This window comes from Rhodamnia argentea, chromosome 3 (genome assembly GCF_020921035.1).
Source record: "Rhodamnia argentea isolate NSW1041297 chromosome 3, ASM2092103v1, whole genome shotgun sequence".
NCBI lineage: Eukaryota > Viridiplantae > Streptophyta > Magnoliopsida > Myrtales > Myrtaceae > Rhodamnia > Rhodamnia argentea.
Window position 1 is genome coordinate 29,253,180 of NC_063152.1, and position 22,341 is coordinate 29,275,520.

General features: G+C 40.9%; 3 protein-coding genes across 6 annotated transcripts; all 3 read left to right on the top strand.

The window, feature by feature from the left end:
- Nucleotides 1–4,150: 4,150 nt before the first annotated feature.
- Nucleotides 4,151–7,398, top strand: LOC115743163 (zinc finger CCCH domain-containing protein 12). The gene is made up of 2 exons (XM_030677826.2): nucleotides 4,151–5,625; nucleotides 6,929–7,398. Exons 1-2 carry the CDS (start codon nucleotides 4,734–4,736, stop codon nucleotides 7,207–7,209), a joined length of 1,173 nt encoding a protein of 390 aa, XP_030533686.1. The 5' UTR covers nucleotides 4,151–4,733; the 3' UTR covers nucleotides 7,210–7,398.
- An 893-nt stretch (nucleotides 7,399–8,291) lies between these two features.
- Nucleotides 8,292–15,611, top strand: LOC115743160 (uncharacterized protein At4g17910). Of its 4 annotated transcripts, XM_048275951.1 has the most exons (19): nucleotides 8,292–8,444; nucleotides 8,558–8,621; nucleotides 8,740–8,785; nucleotides 9,782–9,915; nucleotides 10,509–10,582; nucleotides 10,707–10,869; nucleotides 10,968–11,057; nucleotides 11,282–11,355; nucleotides 11,544–11,631; nucleotides 12,369–12,495; nucleotides 12,592–12,696; nucleotides 13,132–13,261; nucleotides 13,382–13,433; nucleotides 13,518–13,562; nucleotides 14,170–14,268; nucleotides 14,348–14,529; nucleotides 14,584–14,663; nucleotides 14,751–14,819; nucleotides 15,300–15,611. In XM_048275951.1, the coding sequence occupies exons 1-16, from the start codon at nucleotides 8,395–8,397 to the stop codon at nucleotides 14,498–14,500; spliced, it is 1,494 nt and encodes a 497-aa protein (XP_048131908.1). In that variant the 5' UTR covers nucleotides 8,292–8,394; the 3' UTR covers nucleotides 14,501–14,529; nucleotides 14,584–14,663; nucleotides 14,751–14,819; nucleotides 15,300–15,611. The 4 variants fall into 4 exon arrangements, with proteins under 4 accessions (XP_048131908.1, XP_048131909.1, XP_048131910.1 ...); XM_048275952.1 differs by lacking the exon at nucleotides 15,300–15,611 and having other exon boundaries at nucleotides 10,794–10,869; nucleotides 14,751–15,166; XM_048275953.1 differs by lacking the exons at nucleotides 10,968–11,057; nucleotides 15,300–15,611 and having other exon boundaries at nucleotides 10,794–10,869; nucleotides 14,751–15,166.
- Nucleotides 15,612–18,266: 2,655 nt separating this feature from the next.
- LOC115743164 (transcription factor bHLH71-like) lies at nucleotides 18,267–20,857 on the top strand. The gene is made up of 3 exons (XM_030677827.2): nucleotides 18,267–18,737; nucleotides 19,424–19,879; nucleotides 20,331–20,857. The coding sequence occupies exons 1-3, from the start codon at nucleotides 18,279–18,281 to the stop codon at nucleotides 20,424–20,426; spliced, it is 1,011 nt and encodes a 336-aa protein (XP_030533687.1). The 5' UTR covers nucleotides 18,267–18,278; the 3' UTR covers nucleotides 20,427–20,857.
- Nucleotides 20,858–22,341: the final 1,484 nt, after the last annotated feature.

Genomic DNA, 22,341 nt, shown 5'->3' on the forward strand with positions numbered 1-22,341 from the left:
GTTTCCATGCTTTTGCATCTGAAGGATGGCACATCAAACCCTCCTCGGTTTCATGATTTGCCTGTCAATTCATGTGTTTAGCAATGGCTTTAAACGCATCAAGCCTTTGCAATATGGGGATTAAGGGCAGATAAAACAATTGCTTACATGGTTTACGCTTCTGATAACGACCCCGCCTCCCGCTAATCTTATCCCTCGGTTGGCCACGGAATTTGCAAGATTCGACATTTTCATCATCCCCCAATATAACATACAACTCGTACTACATACATCAATCTTTACCACTGGAAGACCTAAGTCAACCATTAGCTTCTTCATGTTGTAAAAATCACCTGGCATGATATTATCGCAAGGCATTGCTTCCCGCATTACGTTAACAAAATAGTTGAAGCAATTCTCTGACACATTATGTTTCGCCTTGATGTTTAATAGTCTTGCTGTCATTGATAACCTAGTGTGATTGTCACAACCTGCCCATAAAGGTTCATCCGCTGCTTTCAACACTTCACAAAACCGATTAGATGTAAAAGTTTCATTGTGCACATTCTCATCAAAACATGTTACTCCCGCTTCTTCCATTTGTGATGCATAGCTATTACCCACTTGTTCAAATGTATGAGCAAAACTAGTACTCTCATAGTTCGATTTTGAAACGAAATTCTGACCAGCCGCATCAATCACCATCCTCCGATATGGGTTCAATTGATTATAATAGCTACATTCCTCCCTAACTAAAAATTGGTCACTTGTTCCATATCCTTCATTAAATATAAATTGTTCACCGTGGCAAGTCCAATTATAATAGTTTGGAGTGAACCCAAATCTACAAATATGTTCTCTAACTTTGTCACACTAATGAAATTTATTATTATCGCACCTTTTACATGGACACCTTAACTTATTTCCATCCATCAACTCAAATTTTCCACTAGCAAACTCCAAAAACTGTTCCAACCCAGATCGAAACTCATCGGTCAATCATTGACGTCTAGGTAAATTCTTATTATACATCCAAGCCCTCTCTCTTTGCATGGTGTCTGTATAAAAATTAAAAAATCTCTTAAAATATTAAAATACCATATCTATTATTTAATATTTTTAATTAAAATCGTCAAATTGTAAAAATTAAAATACACTCAGCCACGAAACAATTACTTTCAAATTGAAAAAAAATGAAAAAAAATACCATTTCAAGAAGTGACTGAAATATTTATAATATAAGCGATCAATTTGATAAGAATTGCAAGGTCCACTTTGATTGCGAGACCTTCAAATGGATATGTATCTTAAAAAATAAATTACTTTAGATTCATGAAGCTTATGACAATTGATAGAAGAAAATGGTGAAATAAATAATAATTTATTCTACAATTACCACAAGACGCGAATTTAGCGACACCCTAAAGCCATTGTTAATTTTGTGACGAAGATTATTTGTTACTAATTAGCGACGAAACAAACGATTCATAGCCAATTAGCGACGAAAAAATGTGTTTGTTGCTACGTTGCAATGACATTCAACTTTCGTCACAAATTTTACAACGAAACTTAGTTTTCGTCGCAAAACAAATCGAGCGTAGTTTGCGACGACAAACAGTGCTCGTCGTGAAATTTGTGACGCATTTTATTTTCGTCGCAACATTTTGCAACGACATACATTTTTCGTTGCAAATTTGCGACGAGCACTATTTCGTCGCAAATTTTGCGACGAAAATCTATTTCGTCACAAAACAACGAAGCATAGTTTGTGACAAAATTCAGTTTTCGTCGCAAATTTTGTGACGAATATGCCCTTTTCGTCACAAATTCGTGGACAAATTTTCATCTAGCACCTATAAAAGACGAAATTCACTGCAAGTTCGCGACCCTATATGAACGTTTTTTCGGAAAAATGTCACAAATATTATCGCTAATCTTGCATCACTACACGTACACGTTAACGTATGAGCTCAACTTTACTTCGCAATTTAAAAAAAAAAAGTTGCAATGTCAACAAGTCTTACCCAAGTATCTGGTTCAATATTTTGTAGGAGAAAATGCTCAATTTGATGAAAATCGCAACATTCACTTAGATTGCGAGATCTTCAAATAGACACGTATCTAAAAAAAGACAAACAAAAATTACTTAACTTTCATGAAGCTTGTACCATTTGATAGAAGAAAATGATGAAATAAAGAATAATTTATTCTATAATTACCATAGGACACAAATAAAAATGGAGAAAGCAAAATGAAGAGAGGAGAGAGCGGTCGAACAACAAGAGTGCGATCTGGAGAGAGAGAGAGACAAGAGTGCGGTGAGAGAGAAGGTCACGGGATTTTAAAGGGGGAAATTTTAATCAGCCACGAATTTAGCCACGAAATATTGGAATTTGCGATGCAAAAGTGTCGGTGGGGTTTAGAGATGATTTTTAGTGACGAAAACTAAATTTCGTCGCAAAACAATCGAACCCAATTGCGACGAAATTTAGTTTTCGTCGCAAATTTTGTGACTTATATTAATTCGTGGGAAATTTTGCAACAAAAACTAAATTTCGTTGCAAAATAACCGAGCGCACGTTGTGACGAAATTCAATTTTTGTCGCACAATTTGCGACGAAAATATTATTCGTCGCCCATTTTGCGACGAAAAGGCGTTTTCGTCACAAAACAACAGCGTGGTAGTTGCAATGAAATTTAGTTCTGGTCGCTAAATTTGCAACGAACTTGAATTCGTGGGAAATTTTGCGACGAAAACTAAATTTCATTGCAAAATAACTGAGCGCATGTTGCGACGAAAATTGAATTTCATCGTACAATTTGCGACGAAAATATTATTCGTCGCGCATTTTGCAACGAAAAGGTCTTTTCGACACAAAACAACAGCCCGTAAGTTGCGACGAAATTTAGTTACGGTAGCTAAATTTGCGACGAATTGAGTTTTCGTCGCTAAATGTGTGACGAAATTAGTTTTCGTCGCTAAATCTGTGACGAAATTGGGTTTTTGTCGCTAAATTTGTGACGAAAAAAAAATTTCGTCACAAATTAGCAATGAAATGTTGTTGTCTCTATTTTTGTCGCAAATTTGCAACGAAAACTCAATTCGTTGCAAAATCCATCGCAAATTTACGACAAATTTTTTCCGTCGCTAATTTTCGTGGCTAAATCCGTTTTTTTTTTGTAGTGTAACCCACTACGAGATTAACGGTCCGTTCCGGGCCACAAAAAAATAAATAACCTGTAAATAAAAATTATTGTGGAGTCCACTACTTTAAGAATTTATGGCCTACAATATGATATTACTCTCACAATCGCACAAAAAATGTTATGCTAGCAAGATCCAATTTTTTTACTATGCCTCTCTAAGATGTCCATGAACATGTTGTTTCTAGTTTTATCCTAAAAACTATTGACAATTCGTCAATTTAGTCTTAGACCTTTTAACAATTTGCCAATTTAATCATTTCGCACAAAGAGTGTTATGTTAGCATGGCCCAATTTTAGGGTTAGGGCTCGTGCTTTTCAAATTGGAGAGAGAGTAGTGCGATCGATGGAGGTAAGGGCTCGTACTTGTTCAAGAAAAAGAGCAAAAAACAAAAAAAGTCCAGACCCAAATGGTTGGAAAATCTTACACTTGATCCTTACCCCCGAAGAAGACCGTGGCCTGACCCTAAAATACCCTAAATTTTCGGGTCGGTCCGGGCCGGGCTGGTCGGGCCAGCTCTTTGTTTTTTTTTTTGGTGACAGCCCGAGGGCCTTAGGCATGATGCCCATCCACGTCAGGGGAGCATTCTTTTTCAGGCCCGTCGATCTTACCATCGCCCGATTGTCATATCGAGTGACGGCCCGCCGGCCCGCCCAAATATTGCACTGCCTTATCTGCCTGGCTTATACCTTTTTTTTTTTTTTTGGTTCAAAGGCTTAATCCGGTTCGGTGGGCCGTCAGCGGATGAGGTCATGGCCCGTTATCCAGTCCCCGTCGGGCCCAAAGTGCAGCATGAGCGGGCCGGATCATGGATCTCTCCCAAGCCCGCTTGTGAGTGAAGAAGATAAACCCGCGGCCACAGGCGGGAAGACGATCGAGTCATCCTGCTGCCGCCACGTGTACCATCCTTGCTCCTAGTCCTCGTGACGAAAAAGAAGGAAAAAAAAAAAAAAAAAAAACAGACAAGAGAAATTCGAGTAGAAAATAGAAAAAGGAAAAATCCACTCCTCTATTCTGGGATTGTTCTTCAACCTGTCAGTCCAACGAAATCAAATCCAGCTCTCAGATTCTCCTTTTCTTTTCCTTCTTTCGTGAGCTCATCTTCATCGGCTGCTACTAGCTGGCTCTTCGATCTGCAGATTTCTTCCCCTTCTTCTTTTTTAGAGCTGTCCTTGTGTAATCGTTTGATGCGTTCATTTTCAAGATCTAATGCGGTTCAAGTTGCAATCTCCAGGTTTTACTATCCCTGAGCTGACTCTGCATTTTGTTTCTGCTTGTATGAGAAAACGAATGCTCGTTGCTGCTGTTTCAGTAGTAATTTTGTAGCTCAGAGCTACGTATCGTGATCCGACGAGCTCCTTTTGGGGGGGGGAGATAGTTACCGGCTTCTTAATTTTGTTTGAAATTCGAGGTGCTTGCCTCGGTTTTGTTGGCTAATCGGGAGAATTCGAGTCGCGGAGCTAGGGTTTTCTAGTTTTGCCTTCGTTATAACATCATCAACCTGAGGGTTTTGAAGTTGAGTGTTGCTTGGTGGGTTTTTTTGGATGAGATGGATTACGGTAGAGATTCGGGCTTCGGCAGTGGTAATGTGGTTCACGTGATCACTGGAGGTCCTAATGAGAGCTGGATGCAGAATTCTGCTGATCCAGGGGTATGGGCTTCGGAAGATGAGTACCGTGTCTGGAACGGCGGCTTGACGCCTTCCGACACTCCCTCGAACTCTAACTATGACGCGAGGCAGTCCCAGTCGCGGTCTGGTAGTGAGCCCCCGAGCAAAAAATCAAGGAACAATTCGGATTCTGCCGTATCCAGCAGGTCGAAAGCGATTGGTAAAATGTTCTTTAAGACCAAGCTGTGTTGCAAATTCCGTGCTGGGACTTGTCCTTATGTCACAAATTGTAACTTTGCTCATAGTATCGAGGAATTGAGGAGGCCTCCTCCTAATTGGCAGGAAATTGTTGCAGCACATGAGGAGGAGAAGGGGGTTGCATCAGAGCCGAGAGAAGAGTTCCAGATTCCATCGCTCGGGTCTTCGGGATTCAGTGGGGAGTCACAGAGGTCATATAAGGGGAGGCATTGTAAGAAGTTTTATACAGAGGAAGGCTGCCCGTATGGAGATAGTTGTACTTTTCTTCACGACGAGCAGTCCAAGAATAGGGAGAGCGTGGCCATAAGCTTGGGACCTGGTGGTTATAGCGGTGGAGGTGGCGGTAGTGGTGGTGGCGGTGGTGGAGGTGGTGGTGGTGGAGGAGGAGGAGGAGGAGGAGGAGGAGGAGGTGTTGGTGGTGGTGTAGGAGGTGGAGGAGGAGGAGGAGGAGGTGGAGCTGGGGTTGGGTCAAACGTGAAGCCGTCGAATTGGAAGACGAGAATCTGTAATAAGTGGGAGCTCACGGGTTATTGTCCATTTGGAAACAAGTGCCATTTCGCTCATGGAGCTGCAGGTATAATCTAAGTTCAGGGAAATGTTTTTTGACAATTTTAGTTACACCAGGGGGGTGCCATAATTTCCTTTCATTGATTGAACCCGAAACATGTATTTTCTAATTGAGGAGATATGTTTTAGGAGAAAGGATGAGTTCTGAGCTGAAGAAAGGATGCATGAGCAACCGAGAGGGACAATTAAATTAGTATTAGCTATAAATGATTGTTTAAATCTCCATGGCTCTCATGGATATCCCTTGTGTGTGTGCACTCAATTGCTCTGATCAGTTTTACTTTAATAAGTTAACCATAATAATGATGTCTATAGTCTATGAAGAGATGTATGTTCAGCTGTGTCCTGTACTCTGACAAGCGTTCTCTGTTTATAGCTTCTAAACGGTTAAGGGAGCTTAGAAATAGAATCTTTTTCACATTACTTAGTTATTACTCACACATGCTAGCCACCTTATTAAGAATTAACTTCGCTCTCCCAGATTTCTTTGCAGAGTAAAGAAATCATCAACCCTTCTCTGAGCCATACCTTCACTCTTGAAAACTTTTACAAGTTGTACCATATAATCAACCAACCAAGCATAAACCACTTGAATTTAAGCTTATTCGAAAAAATAGAAAGTGCAAATCGTCAAAGTGGACCTTAGACATGTGGAAATAGGAAGTAGAAGTGAATAGTCATGACATGCTTGCTTGGAGATGGAAGAAACTTTTGTAAAAAAGTGGAGGATCGTCGAGTGTGAGAAAGCAGCAGTTCCATTTTTCTTCTTGGACAGCTAAGACTTCCTGTAAGCAAAATATCCTCATAGTCTCCACATAGTTGCCAACTCTTCTTATTGGTTGTTTTTCATTTTAAATGACACTAGGGTTAGTTTGGCCAGGACATAGCAATTTTGGACATAGTAATTAAGTTAGGCAATTCTAGTCCAGTTAATGAATAGTGTTAGGAATTAGGATACAAGTATTGGCAGTTATGTGTGCTTAACTGGTGATCCTCTTCATATGTACGGTGCACCGTGTATTGCCCTTTTTGCCTTTGCGTGTGTTTGATGGCTTAAACTGGTAAATTTTGTCTGCAAGACTGAAACTGTATTCACGGGTAACGTAGGAGACATCTCTATTTTTTCCCTGGGAATCTTTCGAATTACCACTGCTTAGCTTTCAATTCACCTCTGACCATCAAATGAAATGTGAATAACCCGGTGTTCTTCCATGTTATTAGAAGCATATCCTATTGATTCTACCAAATAATTTTAGTTGCTTCATGATGCAAATGCTGCCAAATCTTTGACATGGTATCTGAATATGCAGAATTGCACCGGTATGGTGGCGGGCTTGTGGAGTCTGAGGCAAGAGATCCTACTTCAGCACCTGCTGATCCAAAACAGGGAGGAGGTCCTCCAAAAACTCCTGCAGACACTGCAGTTGCATCAGTGGTCTTGGTCCCTCATACAGATGCTTACCACATCGGAGTTCCATCACAAAGACCAACAATCATATTACAGAGGCCAGGGCAAAGAACTCATCAGAAATGGAAGGGACCAGACAAGATCAGCAGGATATATGGTGACTGGATAGATGACATTGAGTGACTTTGGGAAAAGCTCACCGAAGCAGTAGAAGTTACCCGATAACGACCCTACTCACAAGATGGTTTGAGCAGGAAACATCAGAGGCAGGAGAGGATTGTCAAGCTTCGTCTTGATGTATCAACTAATTTACTGGTTTCAGGAGATGCCTCACTCCGAGGGGGCGAAGGAAAGGAAGAGGAGGGGGAAATCGGGAAGTATGCGCATGAGTTTTTTTTTATCGCGAAGGATGCGCATGAGTTGAGGAGTCCTTTTTTCTTGCATATGAGATCTTCATTTTGTACGAGGAGCTTTGATGCTCGTATCTCATTCCCGGTCTTGTATTCGGGAAAAGATCCATCAAAGATCGAATGTCCTCCTGTTACTGAGAGAAGGTCCATCCGGGAGGGTGGGATTACTCTGGATTTCCAGATTGTGAAATTGACCCTTTTTGGAATTCTCAATAATCTCTAGTTAAAAGCGGTTACTTGTTCTCCGCGATGCTTGATTTATGAACTATCCCTCAGTTATTGCACCTGGAACTTTGACAATAATTTCTGGCATTACGCATGCTCATGTCTGTGTTTTCTATTAGTACAGCTTAGGCAAGTGCATTGCACTTTTGGCCTTCATGAACGGGAAAACAAAAATTTGACTTTTTTGCTTTCGCTGAAAGAGAAACAAACGTGCTCAAAACGAATCTGATTTCATGTTAGATTTTCATTTGACAGCGAATTTTGCGAGGTGCATACAACTTTTGGTATTACTATTCAGAGTAGGATGACAATTTCTGCCACCACATTACTCGATACGATTCGAACTCGATAAGAATTTATTGAAGAAATTTCAACTCGGCATGACACGATTTAACTCGAAATTGTCACTTTTGTTGAGAATGTCTTGTAATTTATCTTGAAACGATTTTGTGACAATTAGAAATGACACGAATTATCGCCCCCACAAATATGAATGTTCGGTACTAATTTAGAATGTTTTTTTTTTTTTTTTGTAACTTTTTCCATTTCATTTTTTATTTTTTGGGTCAAAATTAACTTTTTCCACTCGAATGAAAGATTGTTTGAAATTTTTTTTTTTTAAGTATTAATAGATTCAATTGCAGATGAAGAGGTATGCTGTTGGTTCTTTCTTGCAGTTCCAGCTGAGCGATCAAAACTCGGTTGTGTAGTTACTTTCTCTTCTCCGCCAGCAATGGATTCTCGCGCCAAGTCCTTCAATCCTAGCAAGCATCTCAAAGAAGAGTTTGATCTCTCTCTCTCTCTCTCTCTCTCTCTCTCTCTCTCTCTCTAGCTCGCTCGCTCATTTTCAGTGATTATCGCGTTTGCTCACTCGGGGATCCTTCGTGTTTGGCCAGATTCGTCAGCAATCTGACGGGATCGTCGATGCTCGAGATCGCTGCTCTCTCAACCATCGTCCCCGTAAGCCCCTTCCTCAGTTGTCTCCGCCGCTTCTTCGCTCCTACCTTCGACTGTCGTGCTCCGCCCGCTGCTTTGGCGGCGGTCTTATCGTTGTTTCGCTTTATTTCGATCTTCTCAGGTTGTTGTGCTTCTGCGACACTCCCTCAGCTCTCGCTCTCCATCCGGTACCATCTTTTGCTTTCTTCAAGCGATTACCGTATCTGCTGCTTGTGACATTGTCTGTGCTGGGCTCTGAAATTGCACTCGTCTACTCGATTGGCAATTTAAGGTTACATGGTTCCGTTGATATTAGGGCTCATGTTCGGAATGGCTCCAGACTTTATTTGGTTTGTAGTTGCGAGTTCGAAAACTCGGTGAGGGTGCTTGATCTTGAAAATATTATGGCTGATGGCGGTGCAAGTGTTGCCTGTGGTGACAGGTGAAGATGGTGCTGTCCTTTGTTTACCTGCTCGGAGCAGAGGCGGCCGTGGTAAAGGTGACAGAGAATGTTTCAGTGATGGTGATAGAAGGTGGTAGTGGGGGAGATGGCCGTCATGCTAGAGATTATGGTGGTGATGGTAATAAGTGGCATTGACAGCAGCTGTCGTGTGATGCGGTGGTGATAGTAGAACCGTAGCGGGGTAGGGTTGGGCTTAGACATTGGTGGTGTTCGTGGCAGCAGACATGTTGTGGCAGTGGTGTTTGCATCGGTGATAATAGTAGCAGTCATATAATTAATGTTCTAGTTTCATGGTTAAGCGAATGTCAGAAGCTCTAGTCTGCATTGTGGTGTGACTGAGTTTGTGAAATGTTTGCAACTATAATCGAATTCCAAACACCACTCTTTTATAACGTACGGCATAAATGATAAGGTTAAATTTGATCCCTCTATATGGTTCCAGGGCTTAATTCAATGTATTAGAACAGATGCTTAATGTGCTCATGCCAAATATATTGTACTCATCAAAATAAACCGAACTTGATACCATTTTAAAAAGGCAGAGTTTCACTTCTTATAGCAAGAGCACAAAAGTTCTGTATACCTTTGGCACTTGCCATGAGCCTGCAGCCCTAGACAGTACCTCTTAGGTTTTATGGAATAGCCTCTCGGAAGGGTTATTTTTGTTATGTAACATACCTGTAGCTGATAGTGGAATTCTGAGATTAATCCATTTCGGCAGACCTCGGTCACAAGGATGCCTCGTCAAAGAGAAACCGTGACTCATTAGCTTCACCTAAGAGCTGGAGGGATTACATGGCGACATTGACAATGGATTACCTATGTATTATTGTCCCCATACTGTTATCTTTTACTGTAAGTTTCTTAGACTTGCAACTCAGCTCTTTAAATGAAGCTTGTGTACTAGAGGGTTTCTATTGTTTATCGAGTCTTCATCGTGAGCAGGATTTGATTTTCATAATTTCAAAAACTCAGTGTTGCCGTAGTGTTCTTATCCAACAAGTTTTGACATCTTCCTTTTATGCTTAGAAATTGGCAATTCCTAGACCTTTTATTGGTGACTATCCTGAATTATTATATTTCAGAGCAGTATTTATTTGGTTAAGTTGTTTTAGATTTTCTGTTCTCCAATATAGTGAGGTTTATACAACAAAATTTACTATGGATACTGATAAAATGAGAATAATGGAACATGACTTATGTAATGCTGTTCATATTCCATACCACTGAACTATGAGGTTGCTCGAGATCTGTTCTGGGAAACAAGTGCTTTCACTTTTAGCAAATTCCGGTGTATCATTTTAGCTTGAATGGAGAGAGATATTTCCTGCATTAGGTTGCTACACTTTAGCCATTGCATCGGCTAATCCTGATCTTTCCTGCTATTCTTTTACCTATTTTACACACTCTAGTCTGCTCCTAATGACAAACAAATTTACATGTCTCAGGTTCTATCAGAGTGGACGTACTTGTCAACAATTTTGTTAACATTTTCTCTGGTTCTATCTGCAGCAATCGAGAGGTCCACTCTTAATACTGTTTTTTCCGTATCTTATGTGCTGATACATTAGAGTTTTATACAAAATATATAAGCTGCATGTATGTGCTCTCAAGACTGCATGTTCTTATTTCAATTTTCTGAGCAGTATAGGACAGGATGCTTTCCTGCACAGCTGGCTTGAGAGGATGTCTTCTATTTTGTTGCTGACCCAAGTATTGATAGTTTCATGCAGATTTTATTCTTCTCTTCCTTCAAGAGTGGCACCTAATTCTTTGAGGACAGATATTTCATTGTACAGGGTTTGCATGGTATTCAAGTTGGATGCCTTTCTTTCATGTTACAGCTCATTTAGCAGCTTATCCGTTTCCTAATACATAGTTTTGCCCCACGAGGTTGATTGCTGCAGATGATCGTGACTTGTTTGTGTATCTTGGCTGTTGACTTTAGAATATTCCCGAGGAGATATGCTAAAACTGAAACTTTTGGCACTGGATTGGTAAGATGCACAAGCTCCTCCTATATCATAGAGCTGTGGTGCTGCTTTTGTGGGTTGAAGTCAATTGTTTCAAACAGTAAGCTATTCTTAAATCGTAAAGCTGGCATGGAACCATCATTAAAAGTAGCTTGAACTAGGTCAATACTCGAAGTAGAAAAAAAGAACAATAATAATTTGCTTGTACTGGCATATTTGACATATTTGTCTGTTTCTGTCTTCTCCAGATGGATCTTGGTGTTGGTTCATTTGTGCTGGCAAATGCTTTGGTGTCAAGACAAGCTCGAAATATTTCATCTATGTGAGTGTTTTTCCCCTTTCCCATTCATTAGTCTCTACATCCTTGAATGGTTCAATACACAAGATTGATAGATTGTGACATTAGTTGCAAAAAATTGAAAGTAGTCAACCTATCAATAATGAACACATCCACTGTTAAAAGTCAATTTTGATTGTTTTAATTTTTCATTTCTTCTATATTTTTGTCAGGAATCTGATGACAGCACTAAGAAATACCAGTCCTCTAATTGCTTTAGGGTTTGGACGGCTTGTTTCTACAGCTGGTGTAGATTATCAGGTGAAATATCTTCCCTTAAGTTGCTTTTATGCTACCAGCATTTGTGTTGTTTCATTGCATATGTGACAGAGTTAATTATCATCCTCAAGGATGCTCTATAAGTAGAGTTAATTATCATCCTCAAGGGTGCTCTATAAGTAGATATGTACATGAATGTAAAGAGACTGGACTTAGGGTAGTACTAATCTTGATGGGTAAGTATCTTCTCAATGTCTGTCTGTCTATATTAAGCCGAAGAGATATGCATAGAACTATTTACACCAATTCCATATTGGTAAGTCATAGGAACTCTATTTTATCCAGGATTCTTGAGCAGGCGGCTATTACCTTTGGATAGTCTTCTTTTTATCAAAGAATTACTATAAGCTTATGAAAAACCGAACTCAAAGATCCTTTCACACTTTGTGTGCTTCTTGTTTGCTTTTTTAAACTAGACATCATTCATAGCAGAATGGTTTGTCAATATGCCCCATGCAGCTTTATATTCTCTCTTGGTAACTTTTGGAGGGTTACTCCTCTTAGACCCTGTTGGACCTCTGTTTGAGAATCTCTGATGAATTACTGCAGTTTGTTTGTGATTTAAGCTTCATAGCTGTCGAAAGAGAATAATGTTGTGACATGCAGTCTGCACGCTCATCTCCGACATAAGACTTATTTCCTTTATTCTGTGTTTTGTAAGCATTTCTGGTTGCTTCTTACTATCTTACATATGTCAGTCTTCTCCCTCCGTGTTTTAGGTTCATGTCGGTGAGTATGGAGTGCACTGGAATTTTTTCTTCACCCTTGCTGCCGTCTCATTGCTAACCTCTTTAATAAACATTTCCCCCAAGAATTGCGGGATACTAGGTTTCTTTATTTTGATAGGTACTTTTTTAATACTTGTGATATGTTTTTGCATGATCAAGCATCTTCAGTACTTTGCTTAGTGTCGTCAAGTAAAATGACTTTTTAATTCCTCAGGCTATCAAAGTTGCCTCATACAGGGGTTAAACTTTTATCTAATTTCCAGTGAAAGAGGTTCCAGCATCATCAGTCAGAATAAGGAAGGAATATTCAGCATTTTTGGTAAGGACTTCTTGGAATTAGCTAATTGCTTCTCTCTTGTTGTGAAGTTTACTTTCAGTTGGCTAGGGTCTGGATTGGCATCTTAACCAGAATTATGTGGATTAATTGCATTTCAAGGTGAAGGTGAATTGTGAAAGCAAGGGGGGAGGGGGTTATATACATGAGTCCAATGGTTTAGTTCCCTTTCTTCATGGATGAATTCCAGATTTTTTATTTCAGTATGAATTCTGGAGAAGCTATGGTTTCTTGGAATGCATTGTAATTAATTTATTTACATGCTAGTTAATTCGGGAGCCATGTTCTCCTGGCAACACTGAGCAATAGATTTCATTTTCAAAAATATTCTTTTGCTTGGCAGTTTAGGTTTTAGTTTCTTCATGAACAATTCTTCACCCTCAATTGGCTTATGTTTAGTCAACTGATGGCATGTTACAGGATATTGGGGCATGTACCTTGTTGGCGTTCAGTTAGGCAATTATCTCTTCTTCGGAAACCAGACCTCTGCTTCACAGAGAGGCAAAGAATGGGCAAGAAGAAGGGTCTGGATTATTGCACTTCTATTCTGGTATGAGCTTGTTATCTTTTTTTCTTTCGTTGTTTTAGGAGCCTTTCATCTTTTTGTCACTTGCAATGTGTTTAATGGATGAGATATGAACTGACCCTTTTCTCTCAATGCATGTGGCAGGTTATTGACAATACTTTTGGACAGGCATGTTGAACGTGCTTCACGTAGAATGGTGAGATTTCTTTGCTTGCATCGATCGTTACTCAAGGAAATCTTCTACTTAAGCTTTATGAAAAGATTGATCTCTTTTTTGCAGTGCAACCTGGCTTATGTTACTCTTGTGTTGGCACAAAACTTTCAGGTCACTGCTATTTCCCTCTACTATAGTGAATCCCAAAGTTTAGAAGCATGTTGAAATATGTTACACCACGACTGTTTTCTGACTGTTAGAGCAATATCATGTCCCTGTTTTTTTTAAGAGTCTGGCATATTTAATCGTTATAAATATTGATATGCATGTTCTGATTCACTCATCCATGAGTCATCTTGTGCTGAACAATGTAGCACATGCTGCAGTCATGGGAAATACACATGCGTCCTTTCCACTTAAGGGTTGACCTTTTCACATAGCCTTTTCATAATTTTTTTAATTGAATGGTACTTTGATTTTGGCAGGAAAGCAACAATTACGTTTTGCTTATTTTTAAGTGGAAACAAACAAGTCCTTGATATTAAATCCTCAAGTTGTTGGGTGATGGATATCGACAGTCAAAGTGCCAGTGGTCAAATGTGCTATTCAATGTTAACTTCTGAAAGAGATGCATGTGGAACTGCTTAGAACAGTAACTTAAGCTCTAGTTAGACGTTAGTTTTCTTCCAGTGGATAATTATCTTGTGCAAACACACGGTGCTATCCCCTTATGGTACTTTGCATACTCTCGAGGTTGAGACTAGGGCATGTTTTGTAGGTATTAGCCATACTCATGCTCTCTGATTATGTTGGTGGGAGCAAAAGTTCAATTCTTGAAGATGCATTCAACCGGAATTTACTGGGTTCATTCCTCCTGGTACAGCAAATGTGCTTTATGTGGAAACTATGTTGCTGAATCTTGATATCACCTAATGTTTACTTCTGCTTATGTGCAGGCAAATGTGCTAACGGGTGTGGTTAACTTGTTTTTCGAGACTCTGTTTGCGTCACCACTCACATCCCTAGCCATCTTATTGCTTTATGCCTATGTTTTGTCTGTGATCACCGGGACTTTAGAATTTTACGGCATTAGGCTAAAGTTTTGGTAGGGAATTTTACTTTGATCCTATTTGTTTATACGTTATGGCAGTGATTATTTAGCATGTTATTATTTTTATTTTTTTTGGTCGAGAATTATTTAGCATGTTAAAGTCTCAACTTTCGTGCACTTGGCACCCCTGCATTGGGAAAGTTCCACTGCTAGTAACATTGGTTCGTATTCCAATTCTGAATCTAATATATCTAGTGTGAGCAACTAAGGTAATCAATTTCTTGTAATGTATAATTAACGAATTGCAGAATGGATTGTTCTCTTCACACTGATCGAGATGAGAAGGTAAACAAAAAAAAAAAAACCAAATCGAAGAGGTAAGCAAAATCCTTTTCATCTCATGGTCCCGAGGCGAGACGGCGAGCATGTAACGGACACGTGTCGCTGGTGCACACATGTATAAGCACATGCAGATGCATACTAAACTAGAGCTTGTTAGTTGCCCATGCCCATATGATCAGTCACTTTGCCTGGTTCTGTATAAAAGACAACACACAACTCATATTTCTAGGTCATGTACGTGTCCGCAGGGTTGGTTTTGTCGTCTGCATGCATAGATTCTTGTTTATCTCTCAAACCCCCCAAGTGTTGTTGCTTCTGGGGAGAAGGACGTTCCATACCCAGATGGCAGACTCTTTTGATTAATTTGATTGGCTCTTTTGGATGCATAGAATGAGATTAGAGATTTACCGCGTGATGTTATTGTGGAAGGAAAGCAAGGGTGGGGGTTGAAAACTGAAGAGGGGGGGAGTGAATGATTGCTGCTGTTGGTAAAAAGTAGTTTTCTTGGTCTGAAGGTCAGAAGCTTTGGTGGTCACATGGATTTGCCTGCAAGTCTCTGACAAGGTTGGACCATAATTGTCCAAAGAAGGTCGACCACCAGCACGACCACCAGCCCCACCACCTCAACGCGCGCGCGCACTTCATCAGTCTTCTTTTCCTCTATTAATAAAGAATCGAACAACAATGGAAATAGGAAAAGGGGCTACAAGTCCCACTGTTTTTAAGCCTGCATCTTCTCTCTCTCTCTCTCTCTCTCTCCCTGAAGCGTACGGACATCGTCGTTGACTCTGCCTATGTGGTTCTGAATCTTCTGATGCGTAGACAAACGAAGCCGTATTTTTCGTTCTTTCTTTCTTTCTTTTTAGTGCGCATAGAACCTTGCGAGTCTTATCCTGTCTATCCGGTCCTATCTATCTATCTGCTGAAAGTAAGGAGCAAAGAACCTCTCCCCTCCAACGAATAGATAAATGGGGAAGAAAAGGTGTGGTGTGATCCTTTGAATCTGCCCCATCTATGGCGTGTGGAACTAAGTCGCTCGTGGCCTTACATGCTTCATGAAAAGCTAGTGTGCTTTGAATCGGATGATTGCATTGCAATAACGGGATAATGCGAGTCTTAAGGAAACCCTTTTAAGTGTCCAACGGGATAATGTTTTGTTCCAAGCTTTTATTTCGGGCATAAATGTACTTGGGTCGAACTAGTAAATGTCCTAATACTATCGTGTTATTTATTTGACCATTGCTTACTCGTATCTTGAAATTTTGTAGATCATTGGGTATCTAGATTACGTTACAATATGTTTATCTTCTTCGATTACTGGAATTTTTTTTTATTTGTTTTGGTATTAACGTATTTTGTCTTTACCACAGACTGTTCTTCACTTGGATTATGATAACTGTTGTTTCGCTGAAAAATGTCTGTCTTTCTCATAAGAAATATATAGGCTAAGTGCGATCATGTCGGGCAATGAAGATCAAATGAAATGCGCTGTGGATAGTACAACAATTGTAAGAAGGAAGAGGAAGGGTTTGGTCGGAGAAACATGCCAGCCCTCTGATCGGGGGCAGCAAGGACTCCGATATTGCTTTCCAATTAGAAGTGTCATTCATATCCATCCCAAGAGTTAAAGCATAGTAATGTCACTCAAAAGGATCGAAAAAATATTGGAAAATACCACCCACAGTCGGAGCTTTCTCCCGCCAAATATGCCTAGAGAAACACAAATCTTTACGTTCCCTTCGTTCATCATTGGAAGGGTCGCACGGGAGCATGTCCAAATGGTTTGAAGCTCAACTGGATTGTCAGGATTCCCAATGTGCTCATCATCTTATGTAGAGGCAAGAGTTTTGGTGGCAGAAGGATTCCAAAAGAGAGGGGGAGAAGCTACGATAGTGGGGGAGCAAAATCTGCCAAACCCCATGGGATGACCAAAGGAGGGGACTATAGAGAGATGATCTTTTTCGGCACATTTAGAATCTACCCACCCCAGGCCACAGTGTCTATAAATTTCAGTGCTTGTGTTATCTTCCACGCACCCAAAAAGAGTGGCCACACATGACCCTCCTCTCTCTCTCTCTCTCTCTCTCTCTCTCTCTCTCTGCTTTGTTCTCAGACGATGAGGTCCAACATGGAAATGCCAAAAAGCAACGAATTCATTAGTACGTGCTTAGTACTATTGCTCCCACCTGTTGATACTTCGTGGCCAGCCAGACAGACTTCCCATGCTGTTTTGCCGGTTCTTTTGCACCCCCCTCCGTGGCACTTCATTTTTCCAAAACAGGCACCATGCCAATGCCCATGCATGGCTGGCTTGGCTTAGTTTCTGAGAATTATTGGAAACCCCATGATAGATATGCAACGTACCAGACAACTTTTTAACCCCTGAAGTTGTGTTGGTTGTTTTTTTTGGTGGGTAAATGCCAATGTCTACATTTTCACCGCGGGATGAGAGAGAGAGAGAGAGAGAGAGAGAGAGAGAGAACGTTAGGGTATAAGCTGGGGGGCAATTCCATTTTTATCTTTTCTTTCACCCTAAGCCCAACCAAAGAGAGGAGGAGGAGGGTTTGAACTTGAACTGTGAACTGTGAGGCGAGGAGAGGAGTTGCTTTTTAGCATATAAATATAGATGCTCTTCGTGTTGTTTGTATCCAATGTTTTGTCCATTTGATAGATTTGGGTCCCCACCTCTCTCTCTCTCTCTCTCTCTCTCTCTCTACATTGCAGAAAGTGTGGCAGAATTGGCAGCTTGTCTGTGAAATCGGGAAGGGAACCATAACAAGGACGAGTGAGAGAGAAGAGAGAGAGAGAGACGATCTTTCTCTCTCTTATTTTCATTTTAAATCTTTTTTCCTTCCCTTCACTTTTTGGAAGCAGAAAAAGCACGACACCTTTTCACTGCTCCTCTCACGTGCACTCTTTCCCTATTCTCTCTACTCTCTTCATTTTACCATTTTCATCCTCAATTTTCCCCTGTCCTCCCCAAAGCTGGATGGATTCTCTTGCTATAATCCCTATCTTTGTGTGATCAAACAATACAGTAAAGGAGAAAGAAAATGTTGGCCACACGCACCCCTTCAATTCCTTCCTCGATGATGAACTTGTGCAAAGAAGAGAACTACCGGAGCGGGGCGGAATCAAGACCGACTGTCGAGCAGCTTGCATAGTCGAATTAGAACCTTGTTGGGCATGATCACGTTCGGAATAACGGGTACCACCTGATTAAATTTGGAATTTTGGGACTGACCCATACGATTATTTGACATAGGATTTTATAATTCTCAGATATCTCTTTAAAAGAAGAAGAAGAAGAAGACGACAACGTGTCCTTAGTATTTTTTCACCTTAGGGAGGGCTAGGTATAAAAGCGCTGGTGTGCTCTATAGCATAGCCCTAAGCAAAAGCTTTCTAGCGGTGGTCTTTCATGGTCTTTTTTTTGAGTCAGTATATTCCCCAAAGGAAAAAAGAAACACACACCAAAGCTCAAAAGCTCAAAGATGGCACTAGACGCTCTCTCGGCCAACGATCTCCTCAACTTCATCATCTACGACACCATCTCCGCCGCCCCCTACAGCTCCCACGACTCCTCCGCCACCAACTTCTTCGACCACCACCACCACCTCATTCAACAACCCCATCAAGAGCAAGCAGTTGCTGCCGCGGCGGGTTCTTGCTCTCTGCAGGCCAACTCCAACAACGGCTCCCCGCCGTCTCCGCAGCCTCCTCCTCAGAACCCGCGGGCGAGGTCCGGGGAGAGGAGGGCGGCCGGCCTGGGGGCGGCGGCGGCGGCGCAGGGGAGGAAGAAGCGGAAGAGGAGGCCGAGGGTGTGCAAGAACAAGGAGGAGGCGGAGACGCAGAGGATGACCCACATTGCCGTCGAGAGGAATCGCCGGAAGCAGATGAACGAGCACTTGGCCGTCCTCCGGTCCTTGATGCCCGAGTCCTATGTCCAAAGGGTTTGTTCTCTCTCTCTCTCGTGTGTAGTGTTCATTAAGTGCACTACACCGACATGGCTGTGTACATTCTCATTCTCATTCTCTCTTCATCTTTCTCATTATATGTGGAGGGATACAGCAGCCTTTCACATTTAATACGCTCCATGCAGAATTTTTCTGTGGGGTTGGCCATTAAACTACTATGCTTTCTTCCTTATTGAAAACTGCATTGCCCCCCAACAATAGGGGGAGGAAGGGGAAAAAAAAAAGTGTCTTCGTTAAACTCCACAACATGCTTCCCCCACAGAATCATTGGTCACCAAAAGCAATTTGAAATCTTGAAATTCGTAGTGGGTAGTGAGTATTTATCTTAATGCTGCATTGTTCTAAGGAAATGAAACAGTTCATCTTCAAGTTGACCCTCATACTCTGTCATCGCCTCCTGGATTGTTCCTTCTGTCATTTGAAGTGGGGGAAAATACAGTGTGATGTGGGTTTCGTATGGAAATGTTGGAAAGACAGCATGCATGCTTCTCCTCTTCCATATATGTTTGCTGGGAATTCGACATCTTTCGAAACTCGGTTTAAAAGCAAATTCGTGCCTTGAGAGCAGCAACGTTTTTGGCTTCAATTGTTAACTCCTGCCTCAGCTATTTTTTCATTATCTGTGATCTAACATGTGGATGCTCAACATTTCCTATGTGAAGGGTGACCAAGCCTCCATAGTTGGTGGAGCCATTGAGTTCGTCAAGGAGCTAGAGCATCTCCTGCAGTCCCTTGAAGCCCAAAAGCTTCAGCTTTCGCAATACCAAGCAGGACAAGACATCACCAATGAAGAAGCGGACACCACCAGCAACACCAACAACGATGATCCCTCCAAAATCCTGCAACCCCCATTTTCACAGTTCTTCATGTATCCTCAGTACACATGGTCTCAAGCCCCCAACAAGTACACAGCCTCCTCCGCTTCAACCGCCAGGGCGGCCATAGCCGACATCGAGGTCACCCTCATCGAGACTCATGCGAGCCTCAGGATCCTCTCGAGGAGGAACCATCGACAGCTCTCGAGGTTGATTGCAGGGTTTCACACCCTCCACCTCAACATCCTCCACCTCAATGTGACCACATTGGACCATCTAGTCCTCTACTCAATCAGTGCCAAGGTAATGCTGTTTGACTTACACCCGTCCTTGCTATGTCCTACACAATTTTTTTTTTGTTTCTCTCTCAACTGGGTCAATGATTTCTCTGTTCTTGATTCAAGATGCATTATTAGACAGATTGAATCCCAACAATGTGAGCAAAAATTCAATGACAGTCATTATGAGAACTATATAATCATATGTCGTAGCAGACATTATTTAATATTTGTGGGGGGGGGTCCAAGGAACTGTAGCAGACATTATTAAATCTGCTCTAGCATTAATTGACACAAGGAGGAGAGAGCATGAACAGAGAAAAGTGCAGGTTCTTTACATGACTATGGCTTGTGTTCCATGTTTGGAAACAAATGTCTGTGCTCATGGTTTTAGGAAACAAGTTCGGATTTTTTTGGGGTTTATAACAAAGGGGCTTCGAATTGATGAGGGTGTCTTCGGTGCTTTGAACACACAGGTTGAAGAAGGGTGCCAGCTCACCTCAGTAGATGACATAGCAGGAGCTGTCCACCACATGCTCAGAATAATTGAGGAAGGCAGTGAAATTTGTTGATATCTTCTTCTACATTAGGCTGCCTAGATTGCCCTCTGGATCCAGCTGAAATAACCAGAATCCCATCGCAATTCTCCGTTCTTTTCCTTTCTTCTTCTTCTTCATGGGGGGCTCCTTTCTCTTGCACTAAGAGTTTCTCTCTGCTTATCTGTATGTAATTAATGTGTTAATGGGTTCTTTTATTGGTTTAGCTTTCCTTGGGTACCATTTCATTTGGGCAATCACCAGAAAAAAAAAAAAAAAAAGAAAGCAGAAACCATCAAAGAGCTTGGACTGTCAAAGTGGGATGTGCAATTCCTCAGTTCTAGCAATGCTAGAGAGAGAGAGAGAGAGAGAGAGAGAGAGAGAGAGGAAATAGAGCATCTGATTAAAGTAATGTGCATTGGCTGGACTGAATTGCAAAGTTTCCACAAATGTTCAAGCCCAGGCAATGGTATGGGGTGTAAATCAATGGACACTACACACTATTCCAATTGGAAAAGTATAACCTCTTCACTTTTTCTTCTTTCTGACCATACATAGAAGGATTTGCCCCTTCTTGAGAAGCAACTCTTGGATAGACAGCAATAGAAGGGGAACATTTTGCCTAAACATAATCCCAAATAGTCTTAATTAATTCATTTCATTGAACTAAAATCCAGGACTTTGGATTGTTTCAACTGCTCTTGAAATCCATGGATGCATCCATGAATATATCGACGAGAATAAGCAGTCACGGTTCGTTCACTATGGAAAGTGATTTCTTTACACCAGACAATAGACTTTTTAAGTATCATCCTCCCAGCCTCTCTCAAACAAATTAAGTCCACCAAGCTGGCTCTGCGAATTACCAAGCCAACTGGAAGAAACATGTCGCGTCTTGTGGTTCAGAAAAATGTTTCGTGGAACTTAAAGTTTCATAAGCTTTATTAACTAATAACAAGATAGGCGGCAAGGTGAAAATTACCAAAAAAGTCATAAATCGACCAATTTGAATCAGAAAACGCTGGCCGCGGGTGAGGGCGTTGCGGGCCTTTCCCAAAGCCCTCACCGACCATAGCAAGGTCATCGAGTCGCTAGATTTGGGATAGACGAGGGCCCGCTATGGCGTCCCGGCCCTCGCGTATAGCTGGTGGACCGAAAAAAGAAAAAAACGAAAAATGAAAAAAAAAAATCAGAAAATTTTAAAAGAAAATGCGAAAATTATTTACATCTGCACCGGTCATGCCACATAAGATGAATGCCATACACGTCGGCGATCTTCGACCAAGATTAGTTCGTAGGACTACATCAACAAATTGTCATAAGGTTTATAATTAAAATTGGCCGAATTAAAAAGTTTATGACTGAATTGACATCCGTACAATAAATTTAATTTAATTTTTTGGTAATTATCCATATGCAGGTCATGCGTGTGTTCTACTGTGCCAAAAGAGGAACACTGGCAAATGTTCATGTGATCAAAGTAATCTATATATTTGTTAGAGACATTTTAGATATCTTCTAAAGTTATTTCGGACATTTCTAACATATTAATGAAAATTGAAGCTTTTCGAGGAATTGTGACCATTTTAAGCAATTTTAACAAGCCTAATCTATTGCCAACTTAGCATTTATTTTTATGTGAGCTCATCAATAATTTCACTTTCTCTAGGTACTTTTGTTATAGTATTTTCAAAACTCCATTCGACAGCTTATAACATTGGTTAAGTAATTTTTCCAGATTAAGAATCGAGAAACAAAAGCTTATGTTTTTTTTTCTTTTGAAATTTTCATAATAATATGTTTTTTTTTTTTTTGGTCGGATTCATAATAATATGTTATTACGTTGTTTTTCTGCTTAATTGTTTTCCTGTATGGGCCACATGCTCGAGGTTCAATAACTATTCTTAAGCTCAATCACTTAGAGTTGTCGAGATGGTTGCGTGAGATACTT

What these genes read in the sequence shown, in the direction of transcription:
- LOC115743163 (XM_030677826.2), top strand. Translation starts at nt 4,734, where the DNA reads ATGGATTACGGTAGAGATTCGGGCTTCGGCAGTGGTAATGTGGTTCAC. An exon ending in TTTCGCTCATGGAGCTGCAG is followed by an intron (nt 5,626 to 6,928) that starts GTATAATCTAAG and finishes CTGAATATGCAG; the next exon opens with AATTGCACCGGTATGGTGGC.
- LOC115743160 (XM_048275951.1), top strand. Translation starts at nt 8,395, where the DNA reads ATGGATTCTCGCGCCAAGTCCTTCAATCCTAGCAAGCATCTCAAAGAA. An exon ending in CTATCTGCAGCAATCGAGAG is followed by an intron (nt 10,583 to 10,706) that starts GTCCACTCTTAA and finishes TTTTCTGAGCAG; the next exon opens with TATAGGACAGGATGCTTTCC. An exon ending in ATTATTGCACTTCTATTCTG is followed by an intron (nt 13,262 to 13,381) that starts GTATGAGCTTGT and finishes TGCATGTGGCAG; the next exon opens with GTTATTGACAATACTTTTGG.
- LOC115743164 (XM_030677827.2), top strand. Translation starts at nt 18,279, where the DNA reads ATGGCACTAGACGCTCTCTCGGCCAACGATCTCCTCAACTTCATCATC. An exon ending in CCGAGTCCTATGTCCAAAGG is followed by an intron (nt 18,738 to 19,423) that starts GTTTGTTCTCTC and finishes TCCTATGTGAAG; the next exon opens with GGTGACCAAGCCTCCATAGT. An exon ending in TCTACTCAATCAGTGCCAAG is followed by an intron (nt 19,880 to 20,330) that starts GTAATGCTGTTT and finishes TTGAACACACAG; the next exon opens with GTTGAAGAAGGGTGCCAGCT.